Consider the following 24,341-nt stretch of genomic DNA (forward strand, 5'->3'; position numbering starts at 1 on the left):
AAATTATTCCCTTGTTTTCCGAATGTTTTTTTTTTTTCATTTTCAATTTTTGTTGTTGGTTCTACTTGCCGGAGACACGCAAGGAACCAGACAGGTCGCTCGCTCCTGTTAGGGGGCGTTTCTGAAGTATGCACATTATGTCATTAGCATGTTGGCGAAAATAAAAGGGCTACAAGTTTTGCGTTTCGGAATGGCAAATACGAAAAGAGTCTGCCTGAGCTCCAGTATAACCAAATGTCCTTTGGAATCCCTTTGAGCCATGTCTGTGTGGGTTCTATTAGGGCATTTGATGACGAAATAAAATTGGCTACAAATTAACGAAATTCCAGCAATTATGTGAAAATAACTTCAACGAAACGAACATTGTCAGCCTGCAGCAACAACAAACAATAACAATAACAACAACATCAAGGATTTGTCGGAAAATAGTTCACTTTGCCTGCATATTTATGTCCTTGGTGTTTGGCAAGGCAATTTAACTTTGCTCAAATTGGACAGGTAGTCAAGGTGTTCCGATGCCTTCGTTAACCTACTGCCATAGTCTGGGTTAACAGCTACAGACATGGCATGGGCGTGATTCTCTTAATTATGTTCGTTGCCTAATCTATGTTAAGAGTTACAGTCAAGGCAAAAATAATAGTTACACCCACCGAACACGCCATTTCGATGAGGCATCAGCGGATTGCCATTACCAAAGCATAGTTTGTATTCTGTTTCATTAAACCCGTTGACGCCGTACAGTCACGGCATAAATAAACGAGTATGCTGTGCTATTTGTTAATGCTTATAGCCATGTCAAAATGAAAGCCTAGCAATCTCTCTCAGTTAACCTATCTTAATTATTGTGGCGCACATTTACAGTCGTGGCAAAAATAAATGAGTCGTCTCTGTTATAGAACATTTATAGTCGTGGCTGAAAGAAAGGTTACTATACTGTCTTACGGTCACGGTAAAAATAGTTGTTACACCCCATCACTAACCAAATACAGTAAGGCTTATATACATCTGTTAAGCGTGTGCAAATTTTTATATAATTCGATCAATAGGTTAAAAATATCATATATATGATAATATGACTAAAGAATTTCCGATGGAAAAATTCGATTATTAGAATGGTTTTAGAAGAACATTTTTCAGCATAATATACTTATACTTCTCGCGTATGTTTCCCGATTATACTTGCCGTTTTTGTCGCTCATATATAAATATGGGATCGTCAACACTGCCTAATATGCTGATAGCCCCAGTATATTTAGTGGGCGGGTAGTAGTTAATGAATTTGCGAGTGCTTGGTCTGGTCTTTGCTTTAGTGGTGGTGGTGGTGGTGGTAGTGGTGGTGGTTGTTGTTGTTGGCCGACCTGTCGTACTTAAAACAAGCTTCTCTACGTCTTCCAAGCGATCGATCAGATCATTCAGCTCATCCAACTTTGAGCATCTCAAGGCACATTCTTTAAACTTTGCTTCGTTGTCTATCAGCTTTTGCAGCGCCGCTTGAAGCTGATTTTCCAGACCTGAAATTATCTCTTGCAGCTTAACTATCCTCTCTAAATCCACTCGCATTTCTTCATGTAGCTTTTCCAACTTAATAATGCGCTCAATTAGGTCTTGATCGGGCTTACTTGAATTGTTGCTCAATAGGAGCTGCAGTTCATTCAATCGTTTCTCCATCTGCTCCTTGAATTCGGTCGCATTCCTCAGGTGATCCGCATTTATCTTTTGAAATTCTCTCCATTTTTCCTGGAGAGTTTTTTCAACCTGGATGAGCTTTGCTTCATTATTATTGAGATTTATTTGGGTTATGCTCAGAATGTTTTTCAGCGAGTTAAGCTGATTCTGTAGATCTTTAATGCGATCGGCCAAGGTCTGGGTTCCAGCGGTTCCATTGCCGTTAGGGCATGTTTGTGTTGCTATGGACATATTCTGCAATTGTGCCAAAGTATTATCGAGCTTTTCTTGCACTTGACTTAAGCTCGTTTCTAGCTGTGTCACATGATTTGTGTACTTATTATTTAATTCCTCAATTTGTTTCATCATGTTATCCAGTTTCTGGGACAATTCGTCGATTTTCTTGCAGCACTGCTTGGCCTTTTCAATTTCTGTCTGCAATTCCACCAGAGAGGGACAACTGTTGTTTCCTGGAGCTACTGCCGTTTGATTCCCCAGTTGATTGAGTATATTAAGGATTTGGTTTAGTTCAGACTCGATTTTCGAACAATTTGCTATAGTGATTGATATATTGGAGAATTGATTGAACTTATCGATCAGATTAGCAATCATTTTCTCCAGTTCCTTGATTCTGTTCAGTAATGCTTCAATGTCAGTTGACCCACTTCCACTTCCACTTCCAGTTCCAGTTCCATTTCCAGTTCCATGTCCAGTTCCATTTCCAGTTCCATTTCCAGTTCCACCTCCAATTCCACTCCCGCTTCCACCTGTTCCATTTCCACAGTTATCAATGCAAACTTGCGTAGTTTGAGAAATAATTGTCATTTGTTTCTCGGTTTCTTTTTGTAGAATATTCAACTTATTCGCATGCTCCTGTTGCTTCTGATTTAGATCGTTGATGTCCTTCTCCAGCTGTTTGGCTTTCTGGCTAGCCTCAGCTTTGGCTTGCTCTAGCTGCTTCTTCAATTCATTCACTTTGTCGTTCAACTCCTTACAACATTTAGCCGCCTCCTCTTTGTTGACGCTCTGCTGCTTCTCCAGCTGTTCGATGCGATTCGTGACATTCTTCAATTGATTCTCTAGATCGGTTTGCTTTTGCTTTAGCTCATTTGCTTGGCTGTTGACATCTTCGTGCTGTTGCTCCGTTTTCTTGCGTAGCTCCTCCAGTTTGTTCAACAAATCAGCTTCGACTGCTTTCAGATTTTCTGCCAATTGCTCGCAACAAGTTTTCATTTTCTTCGATGATATTGCTTTCATTTGATCCAAAATGATGTCCAGATCTTTGCCCAGATCGCCAGTTGCTTCAAGTGGGCTGACATTGGGCGTATCGCTGGTGGCCGACAGATTCGCTAGGTCTGCGAATATAATATTCATCGTTTGATTCTCGTAGAAACAGCAATGCTCCTCTCCGGCCTGATTAGGATTCGTGCTATTTATGACCTCCAGCATCTTGCCCAAGTTTAGGTTGAAACTGGTTAGCTTTGCATTCGTCAGAATCTGCTCATTGATCCAGCTCTTAATCACCATGTGGGCGTCACATTCCGCATTTGTGCCACGTGCCCCATAAAAACCAACGTCTTCATAGTCGTAATATCTCAAAGCGACCAACTGCCGTGGCGCTGATAAGAGCAGCAAGAAGAGCTGCAGCGACGTCACCCATAACTGCATATGCAAATCGAATATTATATACTATTCTATTTCAGTCTAGGTATTCCTGTGCACTCACCATTGTTTGGCTTGTTTCTTGCGCTTCTCGATGCGGCAGCTTCAAGGGACTCGGTCAAACTGACTCGAATGTTGGAGAGCATTCGATGGAGTCGATGAACACTCTGGAATAAATTCGATTTGCATGCCTTCGGCTCTAATTGCCGAGATGTGCTACTGGAGTATGTAGAAAATGTAAAAGGGAACTATGCCCTAAATATTTGGAGAATGAAAGAGATATAAGAAGCGGTAGAAAGAGATAGAGGCGAATCGATATAGAGGGAGACAAACGAGAGAGAGATACAGAGAAAGGGAGAAAGAGAGGGAGAGAGAGAGCCGAAGGGAGAGAGGGTGACAAAGTTTGAGAAACATTTAGAAAGAGAAATAGAGAGAAGCCTGAGAGACATCGAAAAGGGCAAGGTAAGAAGAACGAGTTTCTGACCAATTTCTTGCTCACTTTCATTTTTAAGAGAGAAACATAAACAGAAAGAAAGAGAAAGACATAGAGAATGACACACTGTCATACAAGAGTATTTTACAATTAAATCCAGTAATATAGTCAATAGTCTATAGACTATAGAAGTCTCTCTAATGACTAATTATTATATATCGGAGATATCTTCTGCCTATCATAAATAAAACAAACTTGTTTCTCTATAAAGACATTGTATTGAAATATTCTGCGAGTACATAAATATTATTTTCATGGTTAAGGTCGTGGCTTTTGTTTGGTTATCGGGGCGTTGCAAAAGACATCAACAAGACGAAATTGGCAGACAAAAAGTATTAGACTGCAAGATATGCTGTCTTTGCATAAGCAAATGTTATTTCACTTCTCTCAATTTCGCTTATGCTTTTCGCTTTCTAATTCTGAAAAATTTGTGATCGTCTCATACATATATTATGTTTATAAATTTAAATTAAAAACTTGCATATAAGTGCATTTTGCTTTTTAATATTAATACCCCAACTCTCTTCGATTTGCATAGGGTATAGATGAAAACTCGTTTCTAGCATGCCTTGACTGATATGCGATTTGAATCTATATGGGTTGGTTAGATAATGGGATTATCAAATAATAATTGTGTTTCTAGGGGCTTTTATTTCGTGCCGTGAAAGTTGAATGCCCTGAGCTTCAGACTTAGAATCCATTAAAGTTGTTGAAAATGATTTAGAACCTCAAAACGTGTCTACAAATTAAGCCAGATAGACGGGCGATCGCAGCCACTAAAGCGTCTTAGATGCTCGAAAAAAATCTAAAATGCAAATTTAAGTTTTAGCATCGCACCGGAAATGTGAGTTTTAAAGTTTTTGAACCATTCATATTTGTTAAGAGATTGCAGAACGAGTGACTCGATGTCTGCCACTCAGCGCTGCGATCGAAGATCAAATGAAATTATAACCGATCAAGCGGAAGTGCCAGAAGCGACAGAAGCGAGTGTCATAATTACGCACAAAAGCAATTCGAAAATATATTTCAATACATTAGAGACATCTGCATAAATGGAATCCAATGCGTAGAGCTTCTCATCATCCAAATGAATATCTTCTTCAATTTTGTTCAAGTGGCATTCGTTAACTTTGTGAATGGCTTCTGTTAGCCCTGATGCTGGGCAAATGCCCGACACACTTTAGGTTTTAATGAACTCGAACCACGCTCGTTTCTTGTTGTTGTTGTTGTTGTTTTTTTTTTTATTATTCATAGCTCATCGGCAGCTAACTGTAATGAAGCGCAAGTATCTGTTATTTTTGAGTGGCCACAAGTCGGTATTAATAATATTTAGCTTCCGGCTAGATTACCAAATTGACCTTGCTCACTGCTCGCATTTAGTTCAGCGAACAGAATTGTCTGCGCATCTTAAAAAAACCTTTCAATTCGCTTAGAACAGGAATCGGCCATATGCCGTTCATGGTATGGCCAACGGCTCTCTGTCTTCATGTCAGACCGTGACATTAGGAAGACAAAGCGCAAAGTTTGCCCAGAGCACAATACACACAAGAAATCTATATATATACATATCTATATCTATTTGTATATAAGCATGGTTCAAGTTCCTCTATAAAAACCAGTAAATAAACAAGTAACGGCTTCAGAATCGTTTCAAGACCCGCACCACACGGATGCAAAGATCAAAAACCGAACTAGACCAAAAAAAAAAAAAAAAATCAATTGTGCGCAGATAACAACAAAAAGTGATCAAAATTGTCCAAACTTGTTTCAACAGCAATTTTAAAGAAAATAAAAAATACATTAGGCTTCATTTAAAAATATAATAAAAAAACAGAAACAAAACCCAAATCACATTAATTCGAACTTCTTAGCAACTGTGGCATAAATTATGCAAAACTCAATTAAAATTGGCCAAAGAACCAAGCAGATTCTAATTGGCATCCAATAAGAAACGGCGACGCGTGCCGCGCAACCTATTGAAAAAGTAATAAATAAATAATCCGAAAATCACAAAAAAAAAACCCTTTCCGTATTTTGTCTCGTGACGCGTTTACAAACATCTTTGGAGTCTTCGGCGCTGCTGCTGCTGTTTGGACCAACAAAGTGAACTGAACTGGACAACTGACCTTGACACTCACTTTTCTAAAAAAAAAAAAAAAAAAAACAAAACAACAACAGCAACAAAAATCAGACATATAAACGATACGAAAACATTTTTTTCGGGTTTTGTGTGTGGCTTTAGCAACGTCTTCTTTCTGAGCCACGCCGCTGAGCGCTCAACAGTCTTTGGAGATGAAGCATACGAAACGGATCGCGTTCGGCTTCAATTTAAAATTCAACTTGAATTCAGTTTAGTTTCTCAGTGTGCGACTATTACATAAGTTTCTCAAGTGCAACTAGCTAAAGAAGATATAATATTTATTCAATTATTACATATACAGTGTTTAAGCAAATAGGCAAAGGCATTCATGCCTCAATCAGCGCACAGCTGCATATTTTAATACATAATTGCGCATAAGCAAATAGAAAGAAAATTCACAATAAAACAAAAGCAAACAACCAAACAGCTGCTGTGGCCAATTGCTTAAGTGCACAATGTTTTATAAAATCGTGTGCAGCCTGTGGCTCTGCCTCGCCGTCTTGACGTGCTCCATCGACAGCAGCAGCAGCAGCAGTAGCAGCAGCTTCAACAATCTGGCCGGCTATGAAGGGTAATTAACACAATAGTTACAAATAAACAGTATACATATATCTACATATATCACATATATATAATATATATTTTTATATAATTTTTTTTTTTCTTTCGCAAATTTCTCATGCTCATTAATCAAGCAGCTCACTTAATTTATTTATTCTTTTTTTATTTTTTTTTTATTTTAATAATTTTAATTTTGAGTGCCGGCTAGTCGTTAAACTGGTTTAGACTTTTACTTCATAAAAGAGCTATTTTTTTTTATGAAATGCAAAATATTGAATCGAGCTATGGGTATTTTGTTTGTATGGAATCAGCGGGGCTGCAAAGGGTTTAATAGTTTCTGAGATTTTAGCTGAGATTTTATGCTTTAGGCGTGATTTCAGCTAGAATTAATATAACTTAGATTTGACATCTAGACTTTGTATAACTATATATAAAAATCATATATTTTTATAGTATAGTTCAATCTGAAAACTTTACAATAAAATAAAATGAACTTGTTATGATGTTTTTGTTGTTAATTGTTGTTACAATTCGTCGCTTGTTAATTTTTTTTTTTTTTTTTTTTTTTTTTTTAATTTTTAAAAATGTTAGGACTTTCTCAAAGATTAGATTATTAAAAAATAATACAAAAATTAAAAGCCGGTCTGCAAAAATATAATAAAACAATCTATGGCGTTTTCTTAATCATTAAAATTCAAATTTAGGCAACGTTGGCTCAAGACAGAGCTGCAAATAATGGTTAAGTTAATAACAAACTAAGTTAAAAGGCATATCTAAAGCTTGTAACTATTTTTTTACATATTAGCCTAGATAACCGAAAAGTTATTCAAATGTCAACTGTTTGGCTATAGAAAAAGTTTAAATAAAAAAATAAATATATATTTATATTTATTTATAAAAAAATGTATATACATAGATTTGAATATAGCTAAATGTAAGTGTTAACACTATTGAGTGTCAATGCCAGCGATTAAACGCAGTCATTAACATTAGAGCTTGGACTAAGCGCTGTCCAGCTCGAAGCAAGTTGACAAAGCAAACCCTAAAATGGCCACGCCCATGACAAAAAGTCGGTTCCATTGACGACTCGACGATGACAAGAGCAAATGTGTCATGCAAATGCCAAATGCGATCGCTGTGCAAATGTTTGCTAAAATATGTTTTAAGCCACTTCACAGCTTCACAGAGTTGATGCGGGGCGCACGGGGCGTATACGCGATGCATGCAAACAGCTGAAGCTGTGATGCTGCTGCTGTTCGTGCTGCAAATCAAAATGAAAATGAAAATGAAAACAAACAAAAGCAAAGGCGAAACGAAAAAAAAAAACATTCAACTTGATATTTAATTAGCACGCAAAACGTTTGCTTCCTTCCGTTGCTTATGTCTTTTATTTATTTATTATTATTATTTTTAATGTTGTTGGTGCAGCACGAAACGTTTGAAATTGAAATTTTTAGAAATAGATGCTTAATATATGCATCGATATGATTTTGACAAGGTCACAATCAGCAGTCAACAATAGAGCATCATTTGCTTATAATTTAAGGAAAATTACAACAATAAAATTATAAACGATATTTCATCCAATCAAAAACAGTTTTTTTTTATGTAAAAATGAAAAATTAGTTAGTAGCTCCCGCAGTGTTTGTAATCCACTTTAGATGCATTGATGAGCCAGAGAGGGTATATGGGTTTTAAGTTGTTGAAAGTTCAATGCTCAAATTTCAACAATCGACAAATATCGATATTAAATATCGATATTAAAAAAGGTTTTTGCTAAGGCATCAATATTCTAATGCCTCTACAGTGCTATATTTATAGGCTATGCTTTGATAGCACTTTTAGTAAATGAATTTTAGAGCTCTATTGTGTATCAATTACAGGGTATTATCTGTAGTGTACTTAAATCCCAAAGATAATCGAGTTATGGAAGCCATCTCTACTAATCATTCTCTATTATGACACCAATATTAATACAATAATCGATAATTATCGATTTTGTGGCTCAGATTGAACAAAACGCGGTCTTTGAAGACAATGTCTATGGGCTATGTGCAAGTCATGTATACCCAATTGGCTATGTCTCTGCCTTTGACCACATTTTGCCCTCGCTTTCGCTCAGATACATATGTATATGTATATGTATGCATGTATTGCCGGCGTATAGCATTGTTGGCGGGCGTTTAATTTAATTATATATCATTCATTGTATGCCGTCCGTCGACTGCCACACGTGATTAGCCGCATCTTTGTCTTCTGTTTTGCTACCTGCTGCGCCGCAGCCTCCGCCCCCGTCCCCGCCTCCGCCACCACCTACGCCTTCGTCTTTATCTGCTTCTTTTTTGTTTAGCTGCGGCTGCATATGATGAATATGCATAGATATTCAATATTTTGTGGGCCAGTCAGCTTGTTGCTTCATCTTGTTGTGGAATTTTTCGAAATGATAAATTGGCCACAAATTCATGCGAGGTGGCAAAACGCCAATTGGCCAGGCGACGACAACGAGAACGAGCTCATTCTGCATAAATTTGTGAATCAACAACTCATTTTTGGGCGCCACAAATTAATTTTGTTATCCAATTAGACCAAGAGATTCGTATGTGTTTAGGGTTTTTTCTGAAATTTTAATTGGATTTCCTATTCAGCCATAAATGAGATATAATTGCAGGTAATTGGAATTACCCAGTAGGAAATGATTTTTATAGTATGTATAAATATTTCAAATTCTGTTAAATATTTGATTGACATATATTTATAGAGCTTTTACGACAAATTTGTTATATGATATGATATTAATATAGCTACTGTATCTGTATCTACAAATGGGTATGATGAGATCTCTATGAGTCTACTTCGTATCCGTATTGCTCATTCCATATTTTTCGATGCGTTCTTCTAAGCTGAAAACATGACCAATTCATATTGTGTTTCTTTTTTAGACCGAGTATCAACTAGTTGGATACTATCATTATATTATAAAAAGTAAAAGATGAATTCATATGAATATGAAAATGATATATGACCCATTAAATGCAGATAGCAGAATACCAAGCATTCTTCAGTCTAGTCACAATTATTTATAATTAATGTACTACTATTATTATCATAATTATTCTCTGCAAATATTAATTTTGTTCATTCATAACTTCCATTAGCTATACCAAGTACACGGTGCAGCATGGCGATGAGAGCGCCTTTCAGTATATGGTCGATCTTCAGACAAACGATACGGAAGTCGATTTTTGGCTGTTGACACGGAACATGTCCGTCCTGACGGTGGGTCCCAGCCATAAGCCGCAGCTCGAGTCGCGCCTGCTGCAGCTGGACGTGCAGTATCAGACACAGCCACTGATGGATCTGATGGCATCGCTGGAGGGCAACAGCACCTATGCTAAAGAGGATGAGTACGAGGAATGCCAGCCCGGAGATTGTGAGTCCGATCGGCCGCACAGTCGCAAGCGTCGTCAGGCGCGCAGCTTCTTTTCGAGATTCCCGCGCTATCACGAGATCCTCAACTTCATGAGCAACCTGGCCGCACGCTATCCCCTATACTGTCGCTACGAGTCCCTGGGTCGCTCCAGCGAGGGTCGTCATATCGCGGCTCTATCGATTTCCCTCAACCAGCGTGTGCGTCCGCGTCGCGTCGCCTACATACAGGCAGCTACACATGGCCGGGAGTGGATCACGACCCAGACGGTTCTGTATTTGGCCTATGAGCTGCTCACCAATCTGCGTGCCTTTCAGCGTGTGCTAAACGATGTGGAGGTGTTCCTGGTGCCACTCGTGAATCCCGATGGCTATGAATATACACATACTACGGTAACTAGCCTAAAGAGTTGTAGATGTTTGACTGACTCACCTTATTTATCTGATCTTATTGAATCTGTAGGATCGCTTTTGGCGCAAGAATCGTCATCGCTATGCTGGCCTCTCGTGCACCGGCGTCGATATTAATCGCAACTTTGGCAACCACTGGAACTATCAGGGCGCCAGCCAGAATGTAAGCGACCTTCCATTCTGCACTTGACTTTGACCTTCATTCATAGCACAATTTCCACTTTTATTATATATACAAATAGCACTGCTCGGAGGTCTATTCGGGCACCTCGCCCAACTCGGAGCCGGAAACGGCGGCTGTGGTGCGCTATTTGGAATTCAATCGTCATCGTGTGAAGCTCAGCCTGGATGTTCACTCATTCGGCAAATTCATTTTTTATCCCTACGGCTATGCGAGGTGTGTAAGAAATTCAATTTACTTTTTCAATTAATTGCCAAAAGCAATTAAAACCCAAATATTTCCCCTGCCTGCTGCACTCTCTCTGTATCCAATTGTAAACAGTTTCACACCAACAATTTGTTGCCTATATATCTCACTCTCTCTCTCTCTCTCTCTCTCTCATATAGAAACACTGTGCCACCCACTGTGGCCACATTGCGCTCGGTGGCGCTGAGAGCCGCCAACCAAATCGGCAGATATCGCGGCACCCGCTATACCGTCGGCACCTCAGCCTCCATACTCTATGAGGCTTCTGGCAGTCTGGATGACTTTGCCTATGGCAGTCTGGGCATACCCTTGTCCTACACGCTTGAGCTACCCGGTGAGGAGTTCCATGTGTCCCCCTTTGACATCATCCACGTCTGCAAGGAGACATTTGCCGGCTTTATCGAGTTCATTCGGCACGTTAGCCTGTATTAAGTTGTGCGGTCCCCACTGAACATCTTTAGCATTTAGCCAATTGAATTTATAATTGTTAATTAAGCTAATTATTATCGTCGTTATTAGGCATTAAAGATAAACAAACAGAAAAAGAAAAAAAAAAACAATACTTTGTTCACTTATTGAACCGGTTCGCTATGACTTGAAGCCCTGAACGATCCAGCTTAATAATATTTGTTTTATCGCCAGCCATAAACGGAAGCGTCTGCAGTCCAAATGATAAAATTAAATTATTGGTATCGTAATCCAAGTCTAATCATCGGCATTAGCTCCAATTAGCTGATAAGTGGCTGGGCTATGGCATGGGTATCTGACATTTTTGGGGCATAGTCTTGCTGGAACTTTACACAAATGACATCGTACGCTCTCTTGGGTTGGGTCCTGCTGGGGCTGCTGCTGCGGTTCGACTGTATATTGGCCTGGCAGGATTACAAGGATTATAAGGTATACGAGCTGCAGCCTCATGACGATAACCAGCTGCAGCTGATTCGTAAGTGGGCGCAGGAGCAGCCCGATTGGGATTTGCTGGGATCACTGCGCAGCTACAATGACAAAGGATTGCGAGTGCTGGTGGCGCCGAACCAAGCGGAAAGTTTGCTCAAGCAATTGAAGGCACATCGGATAGAGCATCAATTGCTCTCAGATGATTTGTCTCTGTTGGTGAAGGCACAACGTGAGGACAATCAACGCAACAAGGCGCGCTTCACGCTGCCTCTGATCGATGTCCTGGGCGCATTTTATACCCATGCCGAAATCAATGAGTATCTGGACAGTCTACCCCAACGGTATCCGCAACGTGCACTGGTCAAGCACTTCGGCTGGAGCTACGAGCGTCGCCCATTGAAGGTGCTGACCATCACGAATGGTGACGGACGAGCGAATAAGCCGGTGATCTTCATCGATGCTGCGATGCACGCTCGCGAATGGATTGCACCCTCCTTCGCTCTGTATATCATTCAACAGCTGTTAGATAACTATGCGGAGAATGCGGATCTGCTCAAGGACTACGACTGGGTGATTATGCCGGTGGTCAATGCGGATGGATATGAGTTCAGTCACACGGACTCGCGCTATTGGCGCAAGACTCGCAAACCCACCTGGGATCCCGAGAACATTGGCACCGATCTGAATCGCAATTTCGGCTATATGTGGGGCCTCGAGGACGGCGCTTCGCCGGATCCTTCGAACGAAACCTACCAGGGCGAGCACGCCTTCGATCAGCCCGAGTCGCAGGTGGTACGCGATATACTGCTGCACTATAGCGACCGTTTGACCTTTTACCTTTCACTGCACTCGTATGGCAACTACTTCCTGCTGCCCTGGGGCCACACAAGGTGAGCAGAGAGTCCATGAAAAGTTACTGAAAAATTATGTAGATAAAGCATGTGTCGTAATATATTTACGTTGGCTGAATTTCAAAGAAACAAATTCAATATTGACTCATTTCCATTGGGCTGCATACTCTTATCATTTATTTCATTGTTATTTTTCATTACTCAATCATCGATATATAGATAAGTAAACTCTTCTAATGGCTTTACCTTTTTCAGCTCTTTGCCACCAAATTTTGATGAAATGATGCAGGTAGCTGATGCGGGTGCCATGGCAATCCTTTATGCAACGAATGGCATTTACAGTTATGGCAGCGGCTACCATTTGATGTACGCGACCTCTGGTGATTCCACAGACTATGCTGTGGGCGTGGCCAATGTAAGTGTGGCCATTACCATGGAATTGCCTGCTGGCGGATTTATGGGCTTCGATCCCTGGGTATCGCACATCGAGGGCATTGTGACCGAAAGTTGGGTGGGTGTGCGTGCCATGGCCCTGGAGGTTATCAAACTCTACCAAAACGAGGCGCAAACAAATGTTAATTAATAAAAATTATTTTTCTAGAGAATTTAAAATTGTTAACTTATTTATTATTTTAATGGAGTTTTATATATGGTGTAAGTTCCAGGGATCTGAATCACTACTTGGATGCAGTCGGTTGGTAATATTTTTGTCGTGCACCCTTTATAGGTTTTTGGTACCTCATTGACAAGAGGCCTTATATAGCCGTATGCAGATGTACTTCCGCGAATTTTACAGTTTTATCAATAAGATGGTAAAGCCAATGTGACTGGGAATGTTTCCTGCACTGATTTATAGGCCTTCATGACTATTCTCCACTTTTTCAAACATGCTTCAATGAGACAAACATGTCCAGCAATAATCATTATAATTGCATTACTATCAGAAACACAAGAGCATATAATCTACTACTATTACTATTATGAACGTTCTTTAGTTAGATATACTATCAGTTTGGTATGTGTGTATAGCTCTCTCAATTTCACTATCTCTCGTTTTATTCCTTTAAGTTTTTAACACATATGTGTGTATAGCTCTCTCAATTTCACTATCTCTCGTTTTATTTCTTTAAGTTTTTAACACATATCAGAGGGACCAATAAATGCCTATCGATGTTTTCATTGATTTTACAACCAATTTGTTGATAATTTTTAGTGTGTCTCTTAACTTTTAGGTTGCGCTCTATTAATACCGTTTCTGATTGGAAATCAAGCTTGGCTATTGTATAAGGCAGTTCAGTTGTTAATAAGTCGACAAGCTGTAAGCATGAAATATATTTTATTGTTCGTTGTGTGGTCTTATGGTATAGCTCTAAGCTATGCCAAGGGTAATTTCTATGATGGGTGAGTGTTTGCCTGTAAAGTGGATGCCTAACTAATCGTAGAACAGCTTTAAGATGTACGAGGTATCTATGATGGATCGGTCCGCTGGACAGGGCTTGGACTATTCGACTCTGGCAAATAATAATTCATACTATGAAGTCGTCTCCAGAAATGGAGTAGCTGCTCATATCCTGGTGCATCCCGATGCACAACCAGATTTCTTGAATCTGCTCGATGCCAATACGATGAACTATAAAATAGTTCATAATGATGTCGGTTTATGGCTCAAACGTGATTTTGAAATGAATCAAAAGTTACGCAATTTGTACCCTTACCAAGGAAAGCTGGGCACAGAGCGGTATTACTCACATGCTGAGATCAATCAGTTTATTGAGGACCTGGCTAAGCAGAATCCCACACGAGTTGAGGTCAAGACGGTGGGCAAGTCCTTTGAGGGCCGTTGGCTAAAGACGATTCGAATCACCAATGGAGACGGACGGGCTAACAAGAATGTTATACTCGTGGACGGTGGCTTCCATGCACGTGAATGGATCTCACCGGCTGCAGTGGTGTATGGCATCAACGAATTGGTCAACAACTACGAGGCGCATGCCCAGCTATTGCAAGACTACGATTGGGTCATTCTACCCGTAGTCAATGCCGATGGCGGCGTAAGACTCGTCAGCCAAGCAGTGCAGATTGCATCGGCATCGATCCTAATCGCAATTTTGATTTTCACTGGAATGAAACTGGTGCCTCCTCGGATCCGTGCTCCCAAACCTATGCGGGACCAAGGGCTTTCTCTGAACCGGAAGCAATTGTGGTGCGTGATCTGATACACAGTCTGGCGGATCGTGGCAAAATGTATTTAACAGTGCATTCCTATGGAAATTACATACTCTACCCCTGGGGCTATATCGAGTGAGTAGCTAAAAATAATTAAGAGTAATTAATTAAAATTTTGACTTCACAGCTTACTCCCAGACACCTGGGAGGATCTGGATGAGGTTGGACGCGCTGGTGGAGATGCCATTAAAGCGGCTACAGGCACCGTTTACCAGGTGGGCTGTTCCACCCAGTTGCTGTATCCAGCTGCCGGTGCTAGCGATGATTACGCTTTCAATGCTGGTTTTCCTATATCATTCACCATGGAACTGCCCGCTGGCGGTGATAATTATTTCGATCCTCCACCTACGGATATCGATAGGCTAGTCAAAGAGACCTGGGTGGGCATTGTGGCAATGGCTCAAAAGGTGGTTGAAAAATATCCACTTAATTAAACTTTTGAGCAATAAAATTTAAGGAAAGCAAAATTATTACAAAGTATTTGATTTTTGAGCCTGGGTGTCTAGCGGAAAAAACTTAATAAGAATGAAATGGATAGGCATTCGCGCTAATTCTTTGTATTGCTATAAGCAAAACGTTTCGATTAACTTTTGTGCTACTTAAGGGATAATGATATGATCAACATATATTGAATAGTTCTCACATATTAGTTGGTAAAATTTTAAGCTTGATTTTCTTATAGAATGATTTTAAATTCTTCAAACAGTTTGGATTAGATTAGATAAGATTTTGAGTAGTCTATAAATCCGAAAAGTTAAAAAACCGTAGTTAATCTTTAGAATCAGCACAAAGAGTAGATCATCATGTCTAGCAAGGCCATTAAAGTCTTATTCAGAGAAGATTTTCCCTGGTTTTGCAGACGATAAGAAAGAAATATAATGGGAGTCTAATCCAAATCTAATCTAATAGTATGGGTTTTACACGAAATACTCTAATCAATTAACTATAATTTGGAGTTAGATAAGATTTAACTTGGCTATTTAAGTGAGCTGCTTGCGACACGTGTGTCCATTATTGAGTTGAGCTATGTCGCGTTTGGGTGTTTTGTCGCTGCTGCTTGGCTTGGCACTGGTTGCTGCCGAATATGACTACGATGGGTGAGTCCATGAAGGATATATAATGTTTAATATTCTTGACTGACATCCGATTGCCTGCAGCTATCGTATCTATGAGCTCAGAGCGGCCAATGCTGAGCAGGGGGAGCTGCTGTACAAGCTGAGCCAACAGGGCTACGACTTCCTCAATCTACGTCGTTTGCTGGGACAATCGTCACGAGTTATTGTGAGTCCCGATCAGTTGGAAAGCTTCGAGAAATTGCTCTCGGAGCACCAGTTGAGTCACAGTCTAATCAATGAAAATTTGGGTGCCACCATTGCCGAGGAGTTTGCCCAGCGACAAGTGCAGCGACGTCTGTCGCCCATCTCGGGCAAGGGCCGCCTCAGCACGGACCGCTATTACACACACGAGGAGATCACCAACTATATCAATGACTTGGCAGATCGTTTTCCGACCCGTGTGTTTCTCAAGACTGTTGGATGGTCATATGAAAAGCGTGAGCTGAAAACTATTACAATAACTAATGGCGATCGTCGGGCCAACAAGAAGGTCATCTTCATGGATGGTGGCTTCCATGCACGTGAATGGATATCTCCAGCAGCTGTACTGTATGTCATTGAACAGTTGGTAGAGAAGTTCGATGAGAATGCCGAACTGCTCAAGGACTATGACTGGATCGTTCTACCGGTGGTTAATCCAGATGGCTATGAGTATACGCAGACAGGAACCCTAGCTCGTTTATTCCGTAAAACTCGGCAGCCGTATAAGCTTCTGGGCCAGACCTGCTATGGTGCTGATCCCAATCGTAACTTTGACTTTCACTGGAATGAGGAGGGCGCTTCATCGAATCCCTGCTCTGATACATTTGCTGGGCCGCAGCCTTTCTCGGAGCCAGAGACGCAGGTGGTGCGTGATATATTGCACACGTATGCGGATCGAGGCATTATGTATTTGACAATTCACTCCTATGGCAACTACTTACTCTATCCATGGGGATGGACTTCGTACGTCATTGGCTAACATTAATTTCGATTGCATGACTAAATAAATCTATATTTCGCAGAGAATTGCCTGAAACTTGGCAGGATCTTGACGATGTGGCTCGTGCTGGCGGTGATGCCATAAAGGAAGCGACTGGAACTGATTACGCGGTGGGCAGCTCTACCAATGTGCTATATATAGCTGCTGGTGCTAGCGATGATTATGCCTTCTATGCTGGCTTCAATATTTCCATTACCATGGAGTTGTCTGGAGGTGGCATAACAGGATTTGATCCTCCTGCCAGCAAAATTGACGAGTTCGTAACGGAGACATGGATTGGCATTCGTGCCATGGCCGAAAAGGTTATTGAAAAGTACTAAATATAATCCGATAGCTCTAGTCAAACATGTTTGAATAAATCGAAGGTGGAGATAAGATTAGATTAGAGTACTTTTTCATACAAGCTAAAAAGCTCTAGACGAGGGCAACCGACAAGGAATTTTTCGGTGATCTGCGCTTATACTCCATAGAGACACTAGCTCCAAAAATATACGAAATATAAACATGATTTTCCATTTTCAGCCTAGGGTTTAAAAATAGGTTTCAAATAGCGTCCTACTATGCGATTCTAACTTAGCTTGCAGCTCATTACGACTCTGTGTAATCAGCCCAATAATTATGTTAGTGTTATTTATGTTCTTTAGTTGATACCAATAGTTCATTAATTTGACAACCAATTTGTGGATAATTTTAAATGTTTCTAAATGTGAAAATGCATTACGTTTCTAATTGGAAATCCAGCTGGGGTGTTGGGTATTTATAAGGGGGTTCAGTTCTTAAAAATTGTACAAGCTGTAAACATGAAGTTGATTTTATGGGTCGCTGTGTACTCTTATGCTATAGCGCTAAGCTTTGCCAAGGGTACTTTGTATGATGGGTGAGTGTTTGCCTGTAAAGTGAATGCCTAACTAATCGTAGAACAGCTTTAAGATGTATGAGGTCTCCATGATGGATCGGACCGCTGGATGGGGCTTGGACTATTCGACTCTGGCAAATAATAATTCTTACTACGAAGTCTTCTCCAGAAATGGAGTAGCTGCTCATATCCTGGTGCATCCCGATGCACAACCAGATTTCTTGAATCTGCTCGATGCCAATACGATGAACTATAAAATTGTTCATAATGATGTCGGCTTATGGCTCCAAAGTGATTTTGAAATGAATCAAAAGTTACGCAATTTGTACCCTTACCAAGGAAAGCTGGGCACAGAGCGGTATTACTCACATGCTGAGATCAATCAATTTATTGAGGACCTGGCTAAGCAGAATCCCACACGAGTTGAGGTCAAGACGGTCGGCAAGTCCTTTGAGGGCCGTTGGCTAAAGACGATTCGGATCACCAATGGAGACGGACGGGCTAACAAGAATGTTATACTCGTGGACGGTGGCTTCCATGCACGTGAATGGATCTCACCGGCTGCAGTGGTGTATGGCATCAACGAATTGGTCAACAACTACGAGGCGCATGCTCAGCTTTTGCAGGATTACGACTGGATTATTCTACCCGTAGTAAATCCGGATGGTTATGAGTATTCACAAAAATCTCCGAATACGCGTGTGTGGCGTAAGACTCGTCAACCAAGCAGCAGACACTGCATTGGCATTGATCCCAATCGTAATTTTGATTTTCACTGGAATGAAGCTGGTACTTCCCTGAATCCCTGTGAGAGAAACTATGCGGGACCAAAGCCTTTCTCTGAGCCAGAGACAATTGTGGTGCGTGATCTGATACACAGTCTGGCGGATCGTGGCAAAATGTATTTAACAGTGCATTCCTTTGGAAGTTACATACTCTACCCCTGGGGCTATATCGAGTGAGTAGCTAAAAATAATTAAGAGTAATCAATTGAAATTTTGACTTCCCAGCTTACTCCCAGACACCTGGAAGGATCTGGATGAGGTTGGACGTGCTGGTAGAGATGCCATTAAAGCGGCTACTGGTACCGTTTACCAGGTGGGCTGTTCCACCCAGTTGCTGTATCCAGCTGCCGGTGCTAGCGATGATTATGCTTTCAATGCTGGTTTTCCTATATCATTCACCATGGAACTGCCCGCTGGCGGTGATAATTATTTCGATCCTCCACCTGCGGATATCGATAGGTTAGTCAAGGAGACCTGGGTGGGTATTGTGGCAATGGCTCAGAAGGTGGTTAAAATGTATCCATTCAGTGGGAACAATTCGATGAGAATGTAGGGTGCCACAGATTTTTTAAAGTATATATAATCTCCATCATCATCATCAATATGAATTCAATTGTATTACGATTCTAAACAGTTCAAGTAAATAGTATGTGTGTTGATTCTCTAAGTTTTCTGATTAAAAATGAGAGCGATCTCTTCCATCTGCTCAATATAATAGATTCCAATCAGACTTCGCCTCGTTCTCTTACTCTATGTTTCTCTCTGCTGATAACCTTTCAGTTAGAATTGATTAGTTTTACAAATTTTTAGTTTTTACTAAGTAGGCACTGTGTTCAGATGAAAATTTTGTGGTTCTTTGTTTGCTGCCTTTGCATAGCGCTAAGCCACGTCGAGTGTGGCCTATACGATGGGTAAGCGCTTGACTATAAACTCTTTAGAATATATAACAAAGCAATGCTTTTATTTTCAGCTTTAAGATCTATGAGCTGGCTACAACAAATCAAACAATTGGCGATGGCTTAGACTTGTCAGAGCTGAGCAGAAATGAGTCGTTCTTTGAGCTGTATTCCATTAGTGGTTCACCTGAACGTATGATGGTACATCCCAAAGCGCAGGCGGACTTTCTACATTTGCTTAAAATACACAATATGAGCTATACCATTGTTAACCATAATGTGGGCCTAACGTTGCTCACAGAATTCATTACGAATAGTCTTCTACGCCGTATGTACCCCTACCAAGGAAAGCTCGGCACAGAGCGGTATTACTCACATGCTGAGATCAATCGGTTTATTGAGGACCTGGCTAAGCAGAATCCCACACGAGTTGAGGTCAAGACGGTGGGCAGGTCCTTTGAGGGCCGTTGGCTAAAGACGATTCGGATCACCAATGGAGACGGACGGGCTAACAAGAATATCATACTCGTGGACGGTGGCTTCCATGCACGTGAATGGATATCACCGGCTGCAGTGGTTTATGCTATTGGGAAACTGGTCAACAACTACAGTGTACACTCTCAGCTATTGCAGGACTACGACTGGGTCATTCTACCCGTAGTCAATGCGGATGGCTATGAGTATACACAGCTTGCGGCGGATGCGCGTTTATGGCGCAAGACCCGTCAGCCCAGCAGCGCGAAATGCATTGGCACAGATTTGAATCGTAATTTTGATTTTCACTACAATGAAACGGGTGCTTCATCGAATCCCTGCGAGGAAGCCTATGCGGGTCCAAGGGCTTACTCGGAGCCGGAGGCAATAGTCGTGCGTGATTTAATACAGGGTTTGGCGGATCGTGGCAAAATGTATTTGTCGGTGCATTCTTACGGAAGATATATTCTCTATCCCTGGGGTTACATGGAGTAGGTTGACGTGTGCCCATGAATTGCTCTCGTAACTAAATCGCTGTTTGCTTTGCAGCCAATTGCCAGATACTTGGCAGGATTTGGATGAGGTTGGTCGAGCTGGCGCGGATGCCATTAAAGCGGCAACTGGCACCGTTTACCAGGTGGGCTGCTCCACCCAATTGCTGTATCCAGCTGCCGGTGCTAGCGATGATTATGCCTTCAATGCTGGGTTCCCCATATCATTTACCATGGAACTGCCCGCTGGCGGCGATAACTATTTCAATCCCCCAGCTGCGGATATCGATGGGCTGGTCAAAGAGACCTGGGTGGGTATTGTGGCAATGGCTCGCAAGGTGATCGAGAAGTATCCACTCAATTGAGGCATTTTTGAACCATTTTTGTTTTCTGCTAATATTCTATGGATTTTATATTTACTTTTGCTTTAAATTTTAAGTGTACCAAGAAAGGGACAGCGAGATATGTTAATGGTTGGGTTTGCATATAGCTATAAGGCCAGTGGAATGCTTAGCGATAATAGAAGCTGAGCGAATGCAATTATTTTTATACATATATATATATATATATATATATATATATATATATATATATATATATATATATATATATATATATATATATATATACGTATATATTGCTTTAGTTAATTGTGCAAGGTGCTTAAAGCAACACTTGAATAAGCCCAGTTAATTGGCGACGATAGCTGAAAATGTAAGCACGCAACGCACAGCAGGCGTTCGGGCCAATGTGGCAAGTATGTCACTGCTGGAGCAGTCGCAGTTTCAATGATGCCATACTCCATGGGTGGCACTTATCAACAATTGAAATGGAACTTCAAGCACATACACACACACACACACACACACACACACACACACACACACACAGACACAGACACATACACACGTTGTTTGTCGTATATAAAATAGCATTGGTTTTATTTGCTGTATTTAGGCCTTAATACTTCTGAATGACCTTCTCGGCCATGGCACGAATGCCCGTCCAGGTCTCGGTGACGAAGGGCAGTATCTGATCCGTGGATGGATCGAAGCCAGTGCCGCCGGCGGGCAGTTCCATGGTCACGGAAACGGGGAACTTGGCAACGCCAAAGGCATAATCATCGCTGCCACCGGCAGCGGCATAGAGCACATTCGTCGAGCTGCCCACAGTGTATTTGGTGCCCGTGGAGGCCTTGATGGCCGCGGCGCCAGCTTGAGCCACCTCATCATGGGCGCGCCAGTCGGCGGGCAGGTCACTAAACAAAAACAACAAAGAGAAACGGAAATAGTCAACTAAGAGTTGGAGCTTCTTGTTGTATTCAATGCACTCACGATGTCCAGCCCCATGGATAGAGCAAGTAGTTGCCATACGAGTGGAGCGTCAGGTAGAACTTGCCACGGCCCTGCAGGCTGAGCAGCAGGTCGCGCACGAGCTGCGTCTCTGGCTCGGAGAAGGCCGTTGTGCCCTTGTATGTGTCGGCGCACGAGAAGCTGGAGGCGCCCACCTCGCCCCAATGGAAGTCAAAGTTGCGATTGCCGTCGGTGCCAGAGCAAGCGGAGCTCACTGGCTTGCGGGTCTTGCGCCACATGCGCGAGCTGGTGTGGGTGTATTCATAGCCATCGGGATTCACCACGGGCAGAATGACCCAATCGTAGTTCTTCAGCAGATCAGCATTGGCCACAAAGTTCTCCACCAGCTGATAGATGACGTAGAGCGCACCGGCCGGGGCAATCCATTCGCGTGCATGTATGCCAGCATCCAGGAAGATCACATTCTTGCCGCTCTTGCCGTCGCCGTTGCTGATGGTGATGGTCTTTAGGTCGCGATTCTCGTACGATTTGCCAGCCGTTTTGACCGTGACGCGGCTGGGATAGGCCTTGGCCAGCTCGTCCAGGTAAGCATTGATCTCGTCATGACGATGGAAGGCAGTGAAACTGATACTGCGCTTCGTGTCACGCTGGGCCATCAGGCGCTGGCGCTGGTTCTCCAGCTGCTGCTGCTGCAGCGTGTTGCCCACGTTGTTGTCGATCACCATGAAGTTGACAGCGAAGCGTCGCAGCAGCTCCTCAAACGATTCCTGATCCTTGGGCTGCACCATCACACGCGTAGCCACATCCAGGGCACGCGGCATATCGAAGAAGTCGTAGTCCACATTGTTGGCCAGACGCAGCAGCAGCTGCTTCTCGAAGTTGTTGCGTGCATAGATGTCATAGATCTTGTAGCTGTTGAGAGTTACAAAGTTAATTGTGCATTAGCTGATGCATTCTTTGCCAACCAGCCACGCCCCCCAAGCACTCACCCATCATAGCTTTGCGCAGACAGCGCAGCGACGCCGCACACCAGCAGCAGCAGGCAAGTTTTAACAAACATTTTTTTTTTGTGCTCCGTTCCGTTCCGGCTCAAAGCGTCTATTAAAGTGAAATGCTTCAGCTGTTCTCTTTATATAGTGGCAGTCGATGTGCGGAACACTTGACGTATGCACAACGCCTGCGATGGGTAGAAAATAGTAGCCAGAGCCAAAACACGATCAGAATGAAAATCTTATCAGTCTTATCGAATGCTCTGGTTGTGTATTGTGTCAAATGCTCGACTAAATTTCATTGGAAAATCTCTCATAATTTATAGTATACAGACGCTAGATGACATTCGATAATCACTCCAAGTTCATTGATAACAACCAATAGCATGGGCCAACCAAACAAAGTGATGCAATTTGTTGAACTGCGAATGAGAGAGGGAATGTGGAGTTATAGAGGCCGAACTTATATTTTGGTTTTAGATGGGGGCCTTACGACGGTAAAAAGAGGCTTAATGCTTGATTAGTAAACTCTGTAGGCTTGTGCTATGACTAGTTTTATACATATAACTTAGTCTCCCCTTATATAAATTGTGATTTAGCAGTTGTATTCATAAAAATAGCAGCGGGCACAGCAATACTGATAAACATATTATTTTTAAAATTATTTAATGATAGTATTAAAATGTAATTTATTTATATTATTTATAAAATATTTACTTTACTTTTTTGTTGTGGATATATTTTTTTATTTATAGAATATTAAGAAACTATGCTTATTCTGAAAATTTTATTGTATCATATTTAAGTTGCATTACTATGTTTATGAGTACAGTTATAGGTTGGCTTTATAGATTACATAGAACTTGATTTTCTAATAAGTAATGAACCAAAAGAATCAACTGTACTTGACTTCAGTAGTTACTAAATCCTGTAGGCATGTGTTATGCCTACTTCTATACATATAACTTGTTCGCTCTTTATATAAACTGTTCGAATTATGTTCATTGTCTTCAAGCTACTCTCTGCCAGACATCTGTATTCAATTCTTATATAGAAGCATTAACATTCACTTCTTTTTGCTGTAGATAACAGTTTATATTTGCCTTGATTTGAGCTATTCATACTTTCATATGCTTGCTTTGTTCTTGCCTCCAATCCATCTCAAGTTTTCCCACTCAGCGCTAAAATATTTGTAATAAGCCTTTGGCAATTTATTGACTGCATTTCTGATAAAAATCGGTAAAAATCTGAATGTCACACGTCTTCTGTTTTCTATCTCCAAATTAAGTCGCTCGTAAATTTGGCGCGTGAGTTTTGCGCAACGCAGCAAACATTGATTTATATATTGCCTCTGACTTTGTTTAGTTATTTGCGTCTTCTACAAGTTTTAATCATTTGCAAAGTGAAGCTCTATCAGCATTGTCGAACTGACTTATGGTGCACTGTGCAACAAAAAAAAAAAAAATATATTGAAAGTTACGGAGTGAAACAACGAAGTTGAGTATACACAATACCCTGTAAAATGTATCATAGGATTGGATATAGAAATCACTTAAGAGGAGCTCAACAATTTAGTAGGCTTGGAAATTCTTGCATATTTAATACCCTGTAAAATGTGTCTTGAGATAAAATCGAAATTGAACTTGAGGATTTATTATAAAGCCAATTTGTTAAGCGATCA

General features: G+C 41.2%; 7 protein-coding genes and 1 pseudogene across 8 annotated transcripts; 6 read left to right on the forward strand and 2 right to left on the reverse strand.

Annotated features, from left to right (window-relative positions):
* Window positions 1-1,004: 1,004 nt before the first annotated feature.
* On the reverse strand, window positions 1,005-3,515 carry LOC108613578 (uncharacterized). The gene is made up of 2 exons (XM_018007124.2): window positions 3,392-3,515; window positions 1,005-3,327 (listed from the first exon to the last, which is right to left on the reverse strand). The coding sequence occupies exons 1-2, from the start codon at window positions 3,392-3,394 to the stop codon at window positions 1,174-1,176; spliced, it is 2,157 nt and encodes a 718-aa protein (XP_017862613.1). The 5' UTR covers window positions 3,395-3,515; the 3' UTR covers window positions 1,005-1,173.
* A 1,900-nt stretch (window positions 3,516-5,415) lies between these two features.
* On the forward strand, window positions 5,416-11,352 carry LOC108612244 (carboxypeptidase B). Its single transcript, XM_018005120.2, has 5 exons — window positions 5,416-6,531; window positions 9,677-10,340; window positions 10,411-10,521; window positions 10,601-10,755; window positions 10,926-11,352. Exons 1-5 carry the CDS (start codon window positions 6,416-6,418, stop codon window positions 11,215-11,217), a joined length of 1,338 nt encoding a protein of 445 aa, XP_017860609.1. The 5' UTR covers window positions 5,416-6,415; the 3' UTR covers window positions 11,218-11,352.
* A 201-nt stretch (window positions 11,353-11,553) lies between these two features.
* Window positions 11,554-13,145, forward strand: LOC149269044 (carboxypeptidase B1). Its single transcript, XM_089466349.1, has 2 exons — window positions 11,554-12,572; window positions 12,789-13,145. The coding sequence occupies exons 1-2, from the start codon at window positions 11,590-11,592 to the stop codon at window positions 13,114-13,116; spliced, it is 1,311 nt and encodes a 436-aa protein (XP_089322475.1). The 5' UTR covers window positions 11,554-11,589; the 3' UTR covers window positions 13,117-13,145.
* Window positions 13,146-13,782: 637 nt separating this feature from the next.
* LOC108612245 (carboxypeptidase B1-like) lies at window positions 13,783-15,236 on the forward strand (annotated as a pseudogene). The gene is made up of 3 exons (XR_016269585.1): window positions 13,783-13,934; window positions 13,981-14,834; window positions 14,887-15,236. The product of XR_016269585.1 is annotated as a carboxypeptidase B1-like (transcript).
* A 465-nt stretch (window positions 15,237-15,701) lies between these two features.
* On the forward strand, window positions 15,702-17,236 carry LOC108614325 (carboxypeptidase B1-like). Its single transcript, XM_018008400.2, has 3 exons — window positions 15,702-15,856; window positions 15,917-16,819; window positions 16,879-17,236. Exons 1-3 carry the CDS (start codon window positions 15,786-15,788, stop codon window positions 17,174-17,176), a joined length of 1,272 nt encoding a protein of 423 aa, XP_017863889.1. The 5' UTR covers window positions 15,702-15,785; the 3' UTR covers window positions 17,177-17,236.
* Window positions 17,237-17,575: 339 nt separating this feature from the next.
* On the forward strand, window positions 17,576-19,164 carry LOC108614329 (carboxypeptidase B1-like). The gene is made up of 3 exons (XM_018008403.2): window positions 17,576-17,733; window positions 17,780-18,670; window positions 18,723-19,164. Exons 1-3 carry the CDS (start codon window positions 17,657-17,659, stop codon window positions 19,048-19,050), a joined length of 1,296 nt encoding a protein of 431 aa, XP_017863892.2. The 5' UTR covers window positions 17,576-17,656; the 3' UTR covers window positions 19,051-19,164.
* A 102-nt stretch (window positions 19,165-19,266) lies between these two features.
* Window positions 19,267-20,809, forward strand: LOC108614328 (carboxypeptidase B1-like). The gene is made up of 3 exons (XM_018008402.2): window positions 19,267-19,408; window positions 19,468-20,358; window positions 20,417-20,809. Exons 1-3 carry the CDS (start codon window positions 19,335-19,337, stop codon window positions 20,721-20,723), a joined length of 1,272 nt encoding a protein of 423 aa, XP_017863891.2. The 5' UTR covers window positions 19,267-19,334; the 3' UTR covers window positions 20,724-20,809.
* A 459-nt stretch (window positions 20,810-21,268) lies between these two features.
* On the reverse strand, window positions 21,269-22,821 carry LOC108614326 (carboxypeptidase B1). Its single transcript, XM_018008401.2, has 3 exons — window positions 22,661-22,821; window positions 21,693-22,583; window positions 21,269-21,616 (listed from the first exon to the last, which is right to left on the reverse strand). Exons 1-3 carry the CDS (start codon window positions 22,729-22,731, stop codon window positions 21,319-21,321), a joined length of 1,260 nt encoding a protein of 419 aa, XP_017863890.1. The 5' UTR covers window positions 22,732-22,821; the 3' UTR covers window positions 21,269-21,318.
* Window positions 22,822-24,341: the final 1,520 nt, after the last annotated feature.

Source organism: Drosophila arizonae, chromosome 4 (assembly GCF_054131065.1).
Source record: "Drosophila arizonae isolate 15081-1271.41 chromosome 4, UAZ_ARI_1.0, whole genome shotgun sequence".
NCBI lineage: Eukaryota > Metazoa > Arthropoda > Insecta > Diptera > Drosophilidae > Drosophila > Drosophila arizonae.

Excerpts from the sequence above, each read along its gene's own strand:
- LOC108614329 (XM_018008403.2), top strand. The coding sequence starts at position 17,657 with ATGAAGTTGATTTTATGGGTCGCTGTGTACTCTTATGCTATAGCGCTA. Across the intron at positions 17,734-17,779 it reads AAGGGTACTTTGTATGATGG|CTTTAAGATGTATGAGGTCT; the intron begins GTGAGTGTTTGC and ends ATCGTAGAACAG. Across the intron at positions 18,671-18,722 it reads TACCCCTGGGGCTATATCGA|CTTACTCCCAGACACCTGGA; the intron begins GTGAGTAGCTAA and ends TTGACTTCCCAG.
- LOC149269044 (XM_089466349.1), top strand. The coding sequence starts at position 11,590 with ATGACATCGTACGCTCTCTTGGGTTGGGTCCTGCTGGGGCTGCTGCTG. Across the intron at positions 12,573-12,788 it reads CTGCCCTGGGGCCACACAAG|CTCTTTGCCACCAAATTTTG; the intron begins GTGAGCAGAGAG and ends TACCTTTTTCAG.
- LOC108612244 (XM_018005120.2), top strand. The coding sequence starts at position 6,416 with ATGTTTTATAAAATCGTGTGCAGCCTGTGGCTCTGCCTCGCCGTCTTG. Across the intron at positions 6,532-9,676 it reads AATCTGGCCGGCTATGAAGG|CTATACCAAGTACACGGTGC; the intron begins GTAATTAACACA and ends AACTTCCATTAG. Across the intron at positions 10,522-10,600 it reads ATCAGGGCGCCAGCCAGAAT|CACTGCTCGGAGGTCTATTC; the intron begins GTAAGCGACCTT and ends ATATACAAATAG.
- LOC108614328 (XM_018008402.2), top strand. The coding sequence starts at position 19,335 with ATGAAAATTTTGTGGTTCTTTGTTTGCTGCCTTTGCATAGCGCTAAGC. Across the intron at positions 19,409-19,467 it reads GAGTGTGGCCTATACGATGG|CTTTAAGATCTATGAGCTGG; the intron begins GTAAGCGCTTGA and ends TTTTATTTTCAG. Across the intron at positions 20,359-20,416 it reads TATCCCTGGGGTTACATGGA|CCAATTGCCAGATACTTGGC; the intron begins GTAGGTTGACGT and ends TTTGCTTTGCAG.
- LOC108614326 (XM_018008401.2), bottom strand. The coding sequence starts at position 22,731 with ATGTTTGTTAAAACTTGCCTGCTGCTGCTGGTGTGCGGCGTCGCTGCG. Across the intron at positions 22,584-22,660 it reads TCTGCGCAAAGCTATGATGG|CTACAAGATCTATGACATCT; the intron begins GTGAGTGCTTGG and ends AACTCTCAACAG. Across the intron at positions 21,617-21,692 it reads TATCCATGGGGCTGGACATC|TGACCTGCCCGCCGACTGGC; the intron begins GTGAGTGCATTG and ends GTTTTTGTTTAG.
- LOC108614325 (XM_018008400.2), top strand. The coding sequence starts at position 15,786 with ATGTCGCGTTTGGGTGTTTTGTCGCTGCTGCTTGGCTTGGCACTGGTT. Across the intron at positions 15,857-15,916 it reads GCCGAATATGACTACGATGG|CTATCGTATCTATGAGCTCA; the intron begins GTGAGTCCATGA and ends GATTGCCTGCAG. Across the intron at positions 16,820-16,878 it reads TATCCATGGGGATGGACTTC|AGAATTGCCTGAAACTTGGC; the intron begins GTACGTCATTGG and ends TATATTTCGCAG.